The sequence below is a fragment of the Candoia aspera genome, chromosome 6, assembly GCF_035149785.1.
Source record: "Candoia aspera isolate rCanAsp1 chromosome 6, rCanAsp1.hap2, whole genome shotgun sequence".
In the NCBI taxonomy this organism is placed as follows: Eukaryota; Metazoa; Chordata; class Lepidosauria; order Squamata; family Boidae; genus Candoia; species Candoia aspera.
In genome coordinates this window covers 49,371,709-49,387,999 of record NC_086158.1, presented here as the reverse complement: position 1 = coordinate 49,387,999, position 16,291 = coordinate 49,371,709, and the positions used below count along the sequence as shown (strand labels likewise).

At 39.8% G+C, this 16,291-nt stretch overlaps 1 protein-coding gene across 1 annotated transcript in view; it reads left to right on the top strand.

Annotated features, from left to right (window-relative positions):
- The window catches only part of ARL3 (ADP ribosylation factor like GTPase 3), a 32,756-nt gene extending 27,882 nt beyond the window's left edge, over positions 1 to 4,874 (top strand). Inside the window, exon 6 of the mRNA XM_063307089.1 lies at positions 1,752 to 4,874. Within this exon, the coding sequence (XP_063163159.1) occupies positions 1,752 to 1,799 (48 nt within the window). The 3' untranslated portion in view covers positions 1,800 to 4,874. The remainder of the gene's footprint in view (positions 1 to 1,751) is intronic.
- The last annotated feature ends 11,417 nt before the right edge of the window (positions 4,875 to 16,291 follow it).

The following is a 16,291-nucleotide window of genomic DNA, read 5'->3' as shown; positions in this document are numbered from 1 at the left end:
TAGAAGCAGTGCATTGAATATCAAAGGGGTGTCAGCAAATATTTATGGCTTTAAATTGTCTCAGCTGTTATGCTTTTGCAAATAACCAAAACTGAGTCAGGGTACCCATTTGCCTTATATGTTATGACGGATGCAAATACGGTTATTTCTTCCAAAGCAACAGGAATGGCAGGGTTGATGCACAAAACTCTTGCTTCCTCCACTTTTTACAAGTAGATGTCTAAAATATGGAATAGAATTAAGGGTTGATTTTTCCTGTTTTTCAACCACTAGAAAACACAACTGTTTCTGTATAAAAAGGGGGTGGGGGTTGATGGGTTTTTGTATTGTGGATTTTAATTCTGTAAGCCGCCTGGAGTCACCATGTGTGAGTTGGGTGGCCATATAAATTTGTTCGTTCAATCAATCAATCAATCAATCAATCAATTCATTCATTCATTCATTCCAGCATCTTGACTACAGCAAAGCTACTACCGAATTAATAATCCTTTGACAAATTTGGGAAGGAGGAGAGGCACTCTTAAAGACAAACAAGAAGCTATAGGACGCTTCAGGAACAATGCTGAGTCAAGATGTCTTTTGATTCTTGTTTCTGGGAAACCTATCCAGTTTCCTGGGGTATCTTCTGTCATGAACACTCTTGCATAGGAACTTGCTGTGTGGGTGCATCTTTTAAGACATTCCCTTCTCCCTATTTTTTTCCCCTGAAGGCTTTTAAGTTCAGTGTGAGATACCAGAGTTTACACAGCAACCTACCTCATCTTGATCATTCATTCCTTCTTCTGCAAAATAGAGGACTTTAAAATTAACTGTCCCTTGGTATCTTCAGTTTGGAAATCAGAAGTTTGGGGACTTAGATAATGGTATACAAAAATCAGACATTTGTGTAGTCTGTCACTGACATTTATAGAGCCCCAGGAAGGGGATGGGAACTTGCAGCTCTATAGGTGTTGCCAAGATTCAGTTCCTAGTAGCCCCAGCCAAGATGCTTAATGATGAGAGGTGCTGGCTGTTCAGAGCAACATCTGGAGGACCAATTCACCTAGTTCATGCTTCCCTCATTCGAACGTATTTATCTTTCAGGTTGCTCTCCTTTCCAAATTGTGTGATGTGGTTCTTGGCTTAAAATTTACATACAAAAACATACATACTAGAAAAAATTGCGTGGAAAAAAATTATGGTGAATTTTCCTGATTTTCTTTTAGTGTGGAAGCTGAACAGAATAACTTTTTTATTGAATACATGTGAAATTGACATGAACTAGAACCAGGCTGATTTGTCTTTTCCTGCAAAATGAAAATGGAGTGTAACTAGAATGCTAATTTGTCTGCAGCTGAGTTAGCAGTGAATCTTAGATCTTCCTTTTGATTTATCTTATAATTTGCCTTCTCCAAAAAGGATCAATATAGTAGCAACTATATCATTACAGTTGGCTGTATCTCTGCCACCAGAATTATCTCAAAAAGCCCAGGAGTTCATGGTGGCATAAAAGCCCAGGAATAAAGTCTGTAGTCCCATATTTTACCCCTACAAAAGATATGAGTCTGATTAAAGAAGCCATTCATACATCAACTTTCATGGTCACAAATGAATTAGCAAGATAAAAACATTTGACAGATTGCATTTATATAATATAGGGAATCAAGAGAAGACTGAGAAAGTGCTTTTGCAAACCAATCTAAGAGAAAATTTGTTGGGATCTGGTTACCTATTCTGTCTCACCTAATGTTCTTTTTCTGTTGTCTTTGAAGGATGGCATGAACTGGGTCTGCAGAAATGTCAATGCAAAGAAGAAGTAAGTCAAGCTGAGTTGCCTGGAATTGGAGAAACAGCAAGAGCCAAACATGCTAGCCAGCTGCTAGTGTCTGACCAAATATTGTTCCATCTGCCTGCAGCTACAGCTGTTCAGAATGGTAACCATAGCTAAGCCTACTGCTTCAATAGGAACTTTATCTGTTGACTAGTATCAGTCCCCCTCCCCCCCAAATGCATTTCATTCTTTCCTCCTTTTTTAAGAGTAAATAGTATTAAGGGTCTCCCTATTGGTCATACTAAGCATTGAAAATAGGAACGGATTGCAGTCTGACAATAAACAGTTCTGATGGGTTCCACAGAGGTCAGATTATTATAGCAACATATATCAGTGCCCACATCCGTTCTGAAATCATTCAAGATCCTCCCCTGGTCCCATTCAGAGTTTTTTTCATTACCCAATAAAGTGATCCTTTGTTCATGCATATGCTTCAATTTTAAAATGGTATGTTCCTTGGTACATTGCTTGCAAGGCACTTATTCGGCCCTATGAAGAGCCTTTATTATAACAATATGCCCAAGGGTCTGTCTTTCCTTTCACAAAGACATCTATGTAACTCAATTTTCTAGGAATTGGAATGCAAGAAGCAACAGCTCATGCAGGATGCTACAATTTGATGAAATAAAACAATATGTGGTAGTGGTTATTACATTTATATTTGGCCTAAACTTTTCCCAAACTTCACACTTAGTAGCAACTAAGAGTTCTTGGATGTTCAGTCTTATAGCATTGTATTACTCCTTGAAAATAGAATTTTTTAAAATAGTGGAAGTAACTCAGTGCTCAAAGCCTTATGCAAAAAGCTAGTAACAATAGGCTTTGCCATGTTCTGAAGGGCTTTGATGCAAAATTTGATTCAGTGTACCTGAAATCTACGAAGTCAATGAACTTATCCCTGGTAATTCAAGGAGTATAAAAGCGTGAAGCAAAAGATTTTGTCCATTTTAAGGAGTCATGACTTTATCTTTTTGTGTGTGTGTGTGAGTTAGCATAGCTTCCTGCCACTCTCGTTTACATTTAATATTGCTAACTCTGCAGGAAGTAATTGTCTAGATGACTGAAATACTGAAATTGACCAAATAGTATTTCATCAACTTAGATAGGATTTAGGGAGAAAGCTAAAGATTTATCTTTGGCCATGAGAATGTTGTTGCATCAAAATGAACAGCAAGAGAAGAGAACTGTAAGGAGTCAGTAATATCCTAAATAGTAATATTCCCCAGGAATACACATGATTTCACAAACCTTAATGTGCTGCCACAGTACCAGAATATGCCATAGGTTACTGCTTCTTGCCTCTTAAGTTATTTGCTAAATTTGTCCAAGTTCCAAGTCATTTCATAGGGGTACTCTTTCATGCAAGAGATTTAGCACATCACTTGCAGATTATAACCTGAATGTAAGGCTGAAAAAGCTATGGAAATTAAAATGCTCCTTCTTGTTCCTGGTTGGAGGAAGTCAACTTGCTTTATTAATCCTCAGACTACGGGCATACTTTGTGGGGAGTATGACAGTACTAGCTTATTTCAAATATTCTTTATCCAATCACTATCTTGTGATCCTTGCTTATATCTACTGCATTTGGGGTGGGGTGGGTTTTCTTCCTCCTTGGTATCTTAAAACAAGCATAAATTCTAGATTACATATATTAAATCTCTGTCTCACCTACTTCAGATGGTTTATGATAGATCATAAACAATATTATAGAATTAGGAGGCATAAAATGAAACATGCATAACCATCTAAATATTTCTAGGGAACCTAACTATGATAGTTAAATACCTACTCCAACTACTAAGTATTTTAGGAGTATTTTATTTTATTTTATTTTAGGTACGCCATAATATACAAGCAGCTAAAATGTTGCTTGCCATTTTAAAACAAAACAAAAATGCTCTGCAATCCTTTAGTCCAAATATCAAAGAGGCTCATGTCATAATGTCTGCAGGGTTCTTCATTGAAATCTAGCAGATATATACCAGTCAGTTCAAGAATAGGTACATTTTTCTTATTGTACATCGAACTCTTCTTCCCCAGAATTCCCTGTTGTGAAGGAAACACATTCTATTCCTACACATGGTTTTGACCTTCAAACACACTTTGCAGCTCTTCAAATTTTTAAATGCAAAATTTCCTATTTTTCTTGATTTTTGTCACTGTTTCTTGCTGAGAATTGTATGTATGTTGTGCAGAAGGATTTAATTGGAATAGCCAGAAAGAATCAATATGCTCTGTTGACTTCAACAAGCCCAAGAACTCCAGTGTTAATGCTTCTATCAAGTTTGATTCATTTTGAACTAAGGAAATATTTGAAGAACTCCAAGATGGAATTGGCCTAATGATCCCAAAAGTCAGTGTCTTGCCAAAGATAATGGCTTATTGGATAAATGCTTCATGAGCAACATGGAAGAAGTGGTAATTTATGGAACAATCTCCTGTTATTCCTTACAAAGTGAAAACGCTAGCAGAAGAACACACAGTTAGCTAGCTGTTCTTACATCAGTCCTCCTTGTGCCCAGTTTTTAAAAAATTCTCTTACTGGTCTTTATAATATTCCCCAATGAGGGATATACAGTAGGTATAGTACAATGTGTAAAAGCCATGCTGTGAGTCCTTGGTAAGTTGTTTTTCCAGTAAAATATTCTTTCTTTTTTATTAAACTGTGTTGATACACTTAAAGGTAGGTCAGAATGGTTGAAGTGTAGCATGAGAAACCTGAGTTAACATGATAAATTTAACATGTTAAAATCATATTTTAAAAGCATGGTTCAAATGTGGTTTAGTTGCTTATTTTCATTATACACCGCTTGCTCTGCTCTCTAAACAAACATTTTCTTATTAGATCATGTTCAGATGCTTTATAAAGCCATGCCTGCAAATGTTATTCAGTGTACTATCTTTGTTTTTTTGTTTTTAGTTTGAACAAAAATACAATTTTATAAGCTCTTTTCTTCTTTTCTGAAGTTAATGAAAGGAAGATGACATTTAGTAATATCAGACCTCTGTGTATACATTTAGATATTTGGCAAACTTGAATTAAATTTGGAAGAAGTCACAAATATTTTATGATTCAATGTCATTTTTATAATAAATTCTCTATATTATTTATTTTAATGAAGACAGTTGGAAGAATAGTGTGTCAAAGCAACAAACTGACATGGTGTCCATTCACTTCAACCCAGAGTAGTATTGTTTGTTTCTATATGCTTATGGGCATTCAATTACTATGACTGGTTATCTGTAATAATATTTGTGGTCTCTGGTTATTAATTGTGCATATTCCCTAGATAGTAAAAGTAACACCATTTTTTATCTTGTGTTTTGTGTGGATCAGCTATATTCCAAAAGTGCTTATCAGAAAGAACATCCCTTTTAATTGGTTATACATACCTCTACAAAAAAAAGTTTGGTGCAGCTTTTCCAAACCTGTTACTCTAGATACGTTGAACTACACCTCCTATTATAGGTGGTGTGTTCCAGTCCAGCTGGTAGAGGTGGTTGTGAGGAAGACAGGTTTAGTGCATTTGCTAGGATGATCAATTGACTGTTGAGAGAGCATCGACATCTCCTTTCATTTTTACCCCATTACATCACAGTCATTTCTGCAAGTGTTGCTATATAAAAGAGCTGTTACAAGAAGAAATTCATTTTAAACTCACAACTAGGGTCTAATGGCCAGATGCTATTCTATTATTTTACGGAAAACTGTTTGTATGTATCTATCATACTTGTCCAGTTCTGGTTATAGTGATAAATAGTATTAATGATGACTTGTTATGCCAGAATCTGGATATACTGTAGATACATTTTATATAGTGATAGTAGTAGTTATACTAGCAGCAGCAGCAACAGCAATCACAATTATCATCATCCATCAATTTACCTTTCTACAGGAACTCAGGGTACCTTACGTGGGATCATTTTATGCCCACAACAACCCTGTGAGATAGACTGTGCTGAGAGACTGACTGGGCCCAGAGTTTCCCAGTGAGTTTTTATAGCTGAGGGTAAACTTCATTCTCCCATCTTAGTGAAAATGCTTGGGGTAAAACTGGGCTTTGGTTGTGGTGGTGGAATACTGCCCAGAATGTGCCCAAACTGATCAATTTCAGAAACTTAGCATTAGCAGAGAATGCTTTGTCTGACATGTGTACTACTACTAGTAAGGCTGATAACCTAGTCTACTGTTTCTCTGTCATACTACAAAATACCGTGAGGGCTATTCAGTTACATAAGGGCCATGATGGAGAAACATCTGGCCTTGCCCCCCCCCAAGCTTCATGAAAATGAAGGATTACAAGCAATTTTTTCGTGTGTGTGTATCTGTATTTGTATCTGCATCTCTGTATCTGTATCTACCTGTATCAGATGAGTCAATTTTAGCTAGAAGAGGTGATCTTGCAGGTAATTCAGCACCAAGCCATACAAGGCTTTATATGTCAAACCCAGCATTTTCACTGCATCTGAAAACCTGTTGGTAATCAGTGCAGAGCCTGCAGGACAGATGTAATATGCTGCTATAGTTGGTTATCAGCACACAAACCAACAGATGACCTCTCCCAATGGCTTCATATAGATGTTAAAAAAGGGGGGGGGATGAATACTGTGGCGTTCCACGTGTAAGAATCTACCAGATCAATCTCTCTCTCCCCTGCAACCACCAGTTGGAGCCACCCAATGAGAAAGTGGGGAATCTCTGTGAAACAGTACCCCTAATCCCAAACTCCTGCAGGTAATCCAGAAGAATACCATGGACAATGTATTGAAGGCCACCAACATGTCTAAAAGGACTGGAATGAGGTAAACCTCCCCTGTCCAGGTTCCAACAAAGGTAATTGGCCAGTGCAACTAAAGTGTTTTCTGTCCCATGTCCATGCTGGAATCCTGACTGGAGAAGGTACAGATAATCTGCTTAGTCTAGGGTCTTCTGTAGCGGTTTCCCCACCATGATCTCAGGGCAATAGTTATTTAATATGGCTGGATCCAAGGAGGGCCTCTTAAGGATGGGGTGTACCACAGCCTCCTTCAAAGCTGAAGGAAACCCCCCTCTCTATTGACCAGATCCAGCCAGCTATGCCTCCTCTGGTCCTATGCAAGACCCATGAGGGGCATGGACCTAGCCCACAGGTAGCAAGGAACATGACAGTGAGTACATTATCCACTTCATTAGAATTCACAGGCCAAAAGGAATCTTGTTAATATGGCAAGATTTTGCCCTAGTCACCATCTTGGATTACACACATGAACAGTCAAGACTGGTGAATCTGAGCAACTTGATTGACAGAGTGCTGTTGAAAATAATGAGCACTGCCAGGCAGGAGATCTGCTGGCAATTATTTTCCCAAAAGGGAATCTGCCAAACTAAACAAGGTGATTTGGTCCATGAAGGCAACAGGGGAGAAGAACAAGCTTTTCACCTATCATTGTGCTGTAAGTGCAAGTTTGAACCTGTAGCTGTGCTCAGTCAGGTTCGCTTTTAGGCTTCTTTTACCTCTGTAATGGATTTCTCAGAACCCGGGAAAGAAGAGTTCTCTGTTTACGAAGTAGCCTGGCATTGCTGTAAGCATTTGATAGAAGAGACCTCTAATTCATACTGAATATTTCACAAAGTATTATATAATATATAATATATAATATATAATATAATACTAATAGTATATTATACCCTGGTTATCAGATGAAGGTTTGTTCTATAGATGTTAATTTTAAAAATGAAAAGATTTTTGTTTTAGGATTGGAAAACTGCCCCAAAGCAGAGTTAAACTGAGCAGATCTGTGCATCTATACTAACATCTACTGTGGATGATCCAAAGGCACCTTCCCCTTTCAATTTTTTTCTAATTTTCTTTAAATTATGTTTTTATGCATCTGGATTCCACATAGGCCTAGAATGCACTATTTAGAAAAAAAAAAGGGAGGATAGCTAATGGATGGACCTCTGCTGCTTACATTTCTAAACAAGAATTACTCCAATTTCTCATGAGAGGACTAACCAAATTTAAGATTTCTGCCTTATAAGGCCCATATACAGTATGTCTGACTACCTTCAGGGCTGGAAAAGTAACTAAATTCTTACTGTAATTAGAACCAAGAGCTTGCTGGGATTGCAAGTATACTAATAGTAGTTCTCTCTCAAGTAGCATTTATTCTTGGAGTCTTGACAGATGGAGCTGCCAAGTGAGTAGTTCCTATCAACAGTAGTCAACAGCAGTCCAGTGATGGATAACTATTCAATTCTATGCAGAGAGATAGAGCTACTTTGATGTCCCTGCCAAACGAGCTACCGCTAATTGTGAATTCATAGATTGTACCAAGCTGAGCATAGAGTGAAGGAGTATATGTGCTCAAGCCTGGGGCCCCGGGTGATAGAGCCTGTTTCTTTGTTGTGTTGATTTATGTTTTTATAATTTTTCCTGGCTGCTGTGTGTTATATTTTTTGTATATGTCTTTATCATTTTTAATATTGTTAGCCACCCAGAGTGGTAGCCATATGGGCAGCCATATAAATGGGCAGCCATATAAATCTAAATAAATAAATCAAAGCTTCAGCTTATGCCAGGGATGAATTAGCTCTAGTGAATCATTTTCAGGAAGGTTTGTCTAGTGAAAAGTAAGGATGAACTACTTCATCAGGACACACTAAAGAATTTAGAGGAGCTTTTTCAATGTTGTATAGTTATAAATGGAAAATGAGAAGAGCTGTGGCAAATGAATGGGAAGGAGAAAAGGTTTTTCATCTTTTCTATGTCCATTTCCTCTCCCCCCTCCCCAGATCCTTGGATCTTTCTGGGGTTGAGCTAATGCAGCACAGAGCTAACAGACCTCTTTTGCCAGCAGTGGAGAAACAATACAGATTGTGTCTTTATTGTGGCACCTTAATGCACTTTGCACTATATAGCTCTGTTAAACTTCCTCACCCTGAATCAGATTTGAAGTGTTTTACCTGTGGGATCAAGGGTCATGTTGCTAGTAAGTGTCCCAATTGTTTCAAATCTGAGAATTAAATCCCTCCCTTTGAAAAGCTTGGTGAGTGGGGAGGAGGGGGGGAGGTCATCGAGCAACTAAATGGAGTTAGTGAACATACGTTAGACAACAGATGCAGTATACTGTCCCTTAATTCTCCCTTTAAATATGAGTGTGTGTTAGTTAATAGCTGTAGTATTATTTCCTTCAATTTTTTTCTTTCTTGATTGTATAGTTTTAGTAAACATTATTACTTTATTATTGTTTATTTTTGATGTTATGTAAATATATTGAGAGCTCTTCCACCGAAGTCAAATTCCTTGTATGTCTAATCATACTTGGCCAATAAAGTATCCTATTCTATTCTATTCTATTCTATTCTATTCTATTCTATTCTATTCTATTCTATTCTATTCTATTCTATTCTAAAAACAAGAAGCAATACTTTCTCTTGTTTGTGATTCTACACACTCAAACTGGCTCCAAAACAGATTTTTCACTGCGTTATTGGACCAGTTTCACTGATAAAGTCATTGTACAGCAACTTGCCTTACCCTGTCAGACAGTTGAGCCAGCAATGCATATTGAAACCATAATGGAAGACTTATATGAGTTGATTCCATTATTGGATGGACTGTTCTGCTTCACCACATTTTTTATGACTATCTGGAAACCTTGCAATCGTACCAACATTGCAACTTCTTCCTTGCATGTTCCCATTGTCTTGGGAATTAACTGGCTATAGACTTATAATTGGGATGAAGAAATTGTGTCTTTTATATCCCATAAGTGCCAAAACCACCATTTACAGGCAGTAAAGTGCATTTTTCACATTCACTGTTCATTTATCCAATTTATCTGCATTACCTGTTGTAGCTCAGTCCTCCTGTATTACTGGAGAAATATTTGGAACAGAGATGCTGACACATTCCCCAGCCTGATTCCTGTGACTGGTTCCAGAGTTCAGATCCTTGCTAAACGGCATCCTATGTCAGCAAACTAATTCACTTGTCTACAGAAATGTATTGAAGATAACCTGAAGAAAGGATTTATTAGATGATCATCTTCTGCCTCTGCTCCCATGTTCTTCGTCCAGAAAAAGAAAAAAAACGGGGGGGGGGGGGCTAAGAGTAGTACATGATTTCACACTTTTGAACGATGTTACTGTTGGGGTCACTATTTTCTTTCAATTATCTCTGGTCTTTGAAATGACTGCAGAAGGCTAGTATTTTTACAAAATTGGATTTGAACGGGCTTAAAATTTGATTCGTATGAAGGAGAGACAGAAGTGTGTCTTCTCTGTTGCAGTGCCATGCCTGTCCTCCAGAACAGCATCCCCCTGAGAGCCATATGGCTTCCACCCAATGTTCAGAAATTCACTGAAAATTTAGCTGTTCTCAAGGTCCTAGGATAAGGTGGTTGCTGAGTGCCTGTAGGATTTCTTGCTTGTTACATGTTTCTTCTGGATGCATATCATCTGTTTCTTTATTTCTTGCTTTAAATGTTTAAAATCCCCAGAATAGTCTCTAAAGCATGTAAATAAATAATTAAACAAAGCAGGCAGGGAGGCATGAGAATAAGTGGAAAGGTTAATAGTGAACGGTTCAACATCGAGCACAAAGAGATGTGTGGTTGTCCCCTTAGTTGCATAATATGTCGTTGTTTATTCATTCAGTCGCTTCTGACTCTTCGTGACTTCATGGACCAGCCCACGCCAGAGCTTCCTGTCGGTCGTCAACACCCCCAGCTCCCCCAGGGACGAGTCCGTCACCTCTAGAATATCATCCATCCACCTTGCCCTTGGTCGGCCCCTCTTCCTTTTGCCCTCCACTCTTCGTAGCATCAGCATCTTCTCCAGGGTGTCCTGTCTTCTCATTGTGTGGCCAAAGTATTTCAGTTTTGCCTTGAATATCATTCCCTCCAGTGAGCAGTCTGGCTTTATTTCCTGGAGGATGGACTGGTTTGATCTTCTGGCAGTCCAAGGCACTCTCAGGATTTTCCTCCAACACCACAGTTCAAAAGCATCAATCTTCCTTTGCTCAGCCTTCCTTATGGTCCAGCTCTCGCAGCCATATGTTACTACGGGGAACACCATTGCTTTAACTATGCGGACCTTTGTTGTCAGTGTGATGTCTCTGCTCTTAACTATTTTATCGAGATTTTTCATTGCTCTTCTTCCAAGGATTAAGCGTCTTCTGATTTCCTGACTGCAGTCAGCATCTGCAGTAATCTTCGCACCTAGGAATACAAAGTCTTTCACTGCTTCTACATTTTCTCCCTCTATTTGCCAGTTATCAATCAAGTTGGTTGCCATAATCTTGGTTTTTTTGAGGTTTAGCTGCAAACCAGCTTTTGCACTTTCTTCTTTCACCTTCATCATAAGGCTCCTCAGTTCCTCTTCGCTTTCAGCCATCAAAGTGGTATCATCTGCATATCTGAGATTGTTAATGTTTCTTCCAGAGATTTTAACTCCAGCCTTGGATTCCTCAAGGCCAGCTTGTCGCATGATGTGTTCTGCGTACAAGTTGAATAGGTAGGGTGAGAGGATACAGCCCTGCCGTACTCCTTTCCCAATCTTAAACCAGTCTGTTGTTCCGTGGTCTGTTCTTACTGTTGCTACTTGGTCGTTATACAGATTCTTCAGGAGGCATACAAGATGACTTGGTATCCCCATACCACTAAGAACTTGCCACAATTTGTTATGGTCCACACAGTGAAAGGCTTTAGAATAGTCAATAAAACAGAAATAGATGTTTTTCTGAAACTCCCTGGCTTTTTCCATTATCCAGCGGATATTGGCAATTTGGTCTCTAGTTCCTCTGCCTTTTCTAAACCCAGCTTGTACATCTGGCAATTCTCGCTCCATGAACTGCTGAAGTCTACCTTGCAGGATCTTGAGCATTACCTTACTGGCATGTGAAATGAGTGCCACTGTTCGATAGTTTGAACATTCTTTAGTGTTTCCCTTTTTTGCTATGGGGATATAAGTTGATTTTTTCCAGTCTGATGGCCATTCTTGTGTTTTCCAAATTTGCTGGCATATAGCATGCATTACCTTGACAGCATCATCTCGCAAGATTTTGAACAGTTCAGCTGGGATGCCGTCGTCTCCTGTTGCCTTGTTATTAGCAATGCTTCTTAAGGCCCACTCAACCTCACTCTTCAGGATGTCTGGCTCTAGCTCACCGACCACACCGTCAAAGCTATCCCCGATATTGTTATCCTTCCTATACAGGTCTTCTGTATATTCTTGCCACCTTTTCTTGATCTCTTCTTCTTCTGTTAGGTCCTTGCCATCTTTGTTTTTGATCATACCCATTTTGGCCTGGAATTTACCTCCAATGTTTCTAATTTTCTGGAAGAGGTCTCTTGTCCTTCCTATTCTATTGTCTTCTTCCACTTCTGCGCATTGCTTGTTTAAAAATAATTCCTTATCTCTTCTGGCTAACCTCTGGAATTTTGCATTTAATTTGGCATATCTCCCCCTATCACTGTTGCCTTTTGCTTTCCTTCTTTCTTGGGCTACTTCTAGTGTCTCAGCAGACAGCCATTTTGCCTTCTTGGTTTTCTCTTTCTTTGGGATGTATTTTGTTGCTGCCTCCTGAACAATGCTGCCAACTTCTGTCCAGAGTTCTTCCGGGACCCTATCTACTAAGTCCAGTCCCTTAAATCTATTCTTCACCTCCACTGCATATTCCTTAGGAATATTAGTGAGCTCATATCTAGCTGATCTGTGGGTCTTCCCTAATCTCTTTAGTCTGATCCTAAATTGTGCAAGAAGAAGTTCGTGATCTGAACTACAGTCAGCTCCAGGCCTTGTTTTTACCGACTGTACAGATGTCCGCCACCTTTGGCTGCAAAGGATGTAATCAATCTGATTTCGGTGTTGTCCATCTGGTGAAGTCCATGTATAAAGCCGTCTCTTAGGTTGTTGGAAGAGAGTGTTTGTTATGCAGAGTGAATTGTCTTGGCAAAATTCTATCAGCCTATGTCCTGCTTCATTTTGTTCTCCCAGGCCATAGGTAAAGGTAAAGGTTTCCCTTGACGTAAAGTCCAGTCGTGTCCGACTCTAGGGGGCGGTGGTCATCTCCGTTTCTAAGCCTTGGAGCCGGCGTTGTCATAGACACTTCCGGGTCATGTGGCCAGCATGACTCACGGAACGCCGTTACCTTCCCGCCGAAGCGGTACCAATTAATCTACTCACATTTGCATGTTTTCGAACTGCTTGGTGTGCAGGAGCTGGGACGAGCAACGGGAACTCACCCCGCCGCGCGGTTTCGAACCACCGACCCTCCCAGGCCATACTTACCTGTAATTCGAGGTGTCATTTGACTGCCCACCTTAGCATTCCAGTCTCCTGTGATGAAAATAACATCTCTTTTAGGTGTGTTGTCCAGTAGGTGCTGCAGATCCTCATAGAACTGCTCTACTTCAGCTTCTTCAGCATTTGTGGTTGGGGCGTATATTTGGATCACTGTGATGTTAGATGGCTTGCCCTGAATTCGAATTGAGATCATTCTGTCGTTTTTTGGGTTGTATCCAAGCACTGCTTTAGCCACTTTACTATTAATTATGAAGGCTACTCCATTTCTTCTGTGGTCCTCTTGTCCACAGTAGTAGATCTGGTGGTCATTTGATGTGAAGTGGCCCATTCCAGTCCATTTCAGTTCACTGACGCCCAGAATGTCTATCTTTAATCTTGACATCTCACCAATAACCACATCCAATTTGCCCTGGCTCATAGATCTTACATTCCAGGTTCCAATGGTGTGTTGATCCTTAGAACATCGGATTCGCCGTTCACCACCAGCACCGTCGGCCGCTAGCCGTCCTTTCGGCTTTGAGCTAGCTGCGTCATCACGTCTGGGGCTAGTTGAGCTCATCCTCTGTTCCTCCCCAGTAGCATTTTGACCATCTTCCGACCTGGGGGTCTCACCTTCCGATGGTATACCGACATATCTCTGGTTGTACTGATCCATTTAGTTTTCACGGCAAGAATACTGGGGTGGGTTGCCATTACCTTCCCCAGGGATCGCATTTAGTCTGACCTCTCTGTCATGACCTTCCCGTCTTGGGTGGCCCTTCACGGTTTAGCTCATGGCATCATTGAGGTGCTCTAGCTCCAGCACCACGACAAGGTAACGATCCTTTGCTGAAGGTGGAATCCTATGCAAGTACATTTCTTTGCAGAAAGTATTTCCATTTGTAGACATTTGCAGCTGAATGTGCATATGCAGAAGAAATACGTCATTGAGTAATGATGGGGCAGAGCTTAAGTAGAGGACTCCCCTGATGAGTGCTCTGGTTTTATAATGCATGGGGTAATAATTAAGAACATGAGGTGTGAGCTAAGGATGCTGCCTTCCTATCCTAGCTTGACTTCACATTTACTGAGTTGTGTTCACCAAGCTATGATCAACTTCAGCCCTACTTTCACAATCTGAGTGATAATACATGCTGACTTGGTTCATCTAAACCACAGCTGAAAACTCGGTCACATTATAGATTAGTGCAGTGTGTAAGACATTCACTACCTGAGATAAAAGTCTGTGTGAAGATCTTTGAGCACTAATACACCATCTACAGTACATGTTAACTACTATTAGGCCCGATGCTCTCTTTGTACTTATTTTAAAAAGTTTATGATAACTACCTTAGAGTGGAGAGGACAACTTACCATAAAAATTAGGTTCAAAATTTTGCATTATTTTGCAAAAAATATATATTGAAAGAGAAATTATCAATGATCAACTGAGATATAAAAATATTAGGTCCTGCTCCTTTACTCAAACATCTGGCATTATGTTAAATCTCTGTAAGAAATAGTCTGACAATTTGGGGGAGGGGAGAGGGTTTTCTCACTCCGAGGGTTTTTAAGCCACTTCCAATTTTCCTAATGGTTTGGATATGGAGAATGTTCCATTGGCAAACAAATGCTCTGGGAGTAGTTGAACTTGTCACACAGTTATTTATTGTTTGTTTCCAGGTTTCTGCATTTTCTTCTCCTGTTGCTTTTTGCAGTAGAATGCCATGTAATTTATGACAAGTTTGTTCTGTGACCTTGTTTGTGTGGCAGGCAGGGAGAATTATACCCCGAAGCATTTATATTTACATGATAGATTGGGTACTCTTCAAATGACAAGGATTTGGTGTGGCCCTGTATGTTCTACCTCTGGACTGAGGAAGAACCAAAGGCATGTTTTATTACTGTAGGTTTTGATGCATCTTTATTGTTTGGACTAAAAAAACAGCTGTAGCCTTGACTAAGCCCTTCAGCACACCACAGACTGCATTACTGTACAGTATTGTCAGTTTTGACCCCTGCAAACCTTCCTGCAAGATGCCAGGCAGTTATTCCTACTACCTGTTTCCCACTCTGCTAGCTGCTACACAGCCAGGAACATTTCAGCTCATACAGTTTCCCAGCCACCTCACTACTGAGCTCCTGTGCCAGCCAACTAAATGCTGTTGGATGAGATTATTATGTTTTAATTGTACTTCAAGAGTGGAACTCAGGTTTGTTTTTAAGATGCTTGATTTGGCTGAGTAACTGTGCAAACTAAATAAACTCAGTTACTTAGAATTCCCTGAGTTGGACTTTAGGTACACACACACACGTGTGTTTGTGTGTGTGTGTGTGTGTGTGAGAGAGAGAGAGAGAGAGAGAGAGATTGCTTTGCTTTCAGACCTGCTCATGGTGATCATAGTGTATAGTGCTGCCCAAATATATTTTCCCTTACCTTAAAAATGCAGGTGTTGAATGTTTCTCTGGAGATGAGCAGTTTCATTTACGTAAACAAACAGAGCCACAATCAAAGAGGGGACACAATACTTCATAGGCGTGGAATCAGACCTGCAAAGAAGCTGGAAGGTATTGCAGCAACAATTACAGTCTCCTTTGCCTTCCTTTACTGCTCTGTGTTTGAAAACTGAACAGGAAAAGTATAAAGACAGAAAAAGAACTGAACATGGAAACGTTCACTATCATCTTGCTCTCTGACACTGCTGTCTTCAGACAGGTGCAGGCCATGGGGAGAATTTAAGTTATGTCCAGCAGAGTGAGCATCTCTACAGCTGGGCAAACATGGCCTGAGCTGTCTAGCACCAAAACAGCTGTTTTATTTTTACTCCCCCTGTAAATTTTGAACAGTCACACCCACCATCTGTGAAGCAAGAGACAGCTGAGTGATAACTTGGTGCTGCAAGATTGAATGGGATTAGATGCTGGAGCTTTTCATAAGTGGGGAGTGGAAGGAAGGGTTGGTTTGATCTGTTATGAAATCAAATTGCTACAGGTCGAAGAATATGAAATAAACTTGCTAGTTATTGCTAGTTATTGGTCAGTGCTGTAACTATTTAAAAAGGAAAGCTGCTCTTACATCTACTACATCATTGTTACACTCCTGTCTAACTTTCCACGGAACACAAAACTTCAGTTTTGCCCATCAGCCTAAGGCCAGAGTGGGGTGGGGAACTGGGCAAAGGGACAAAAAAGGGGAAAAAAGGATGGAAGAT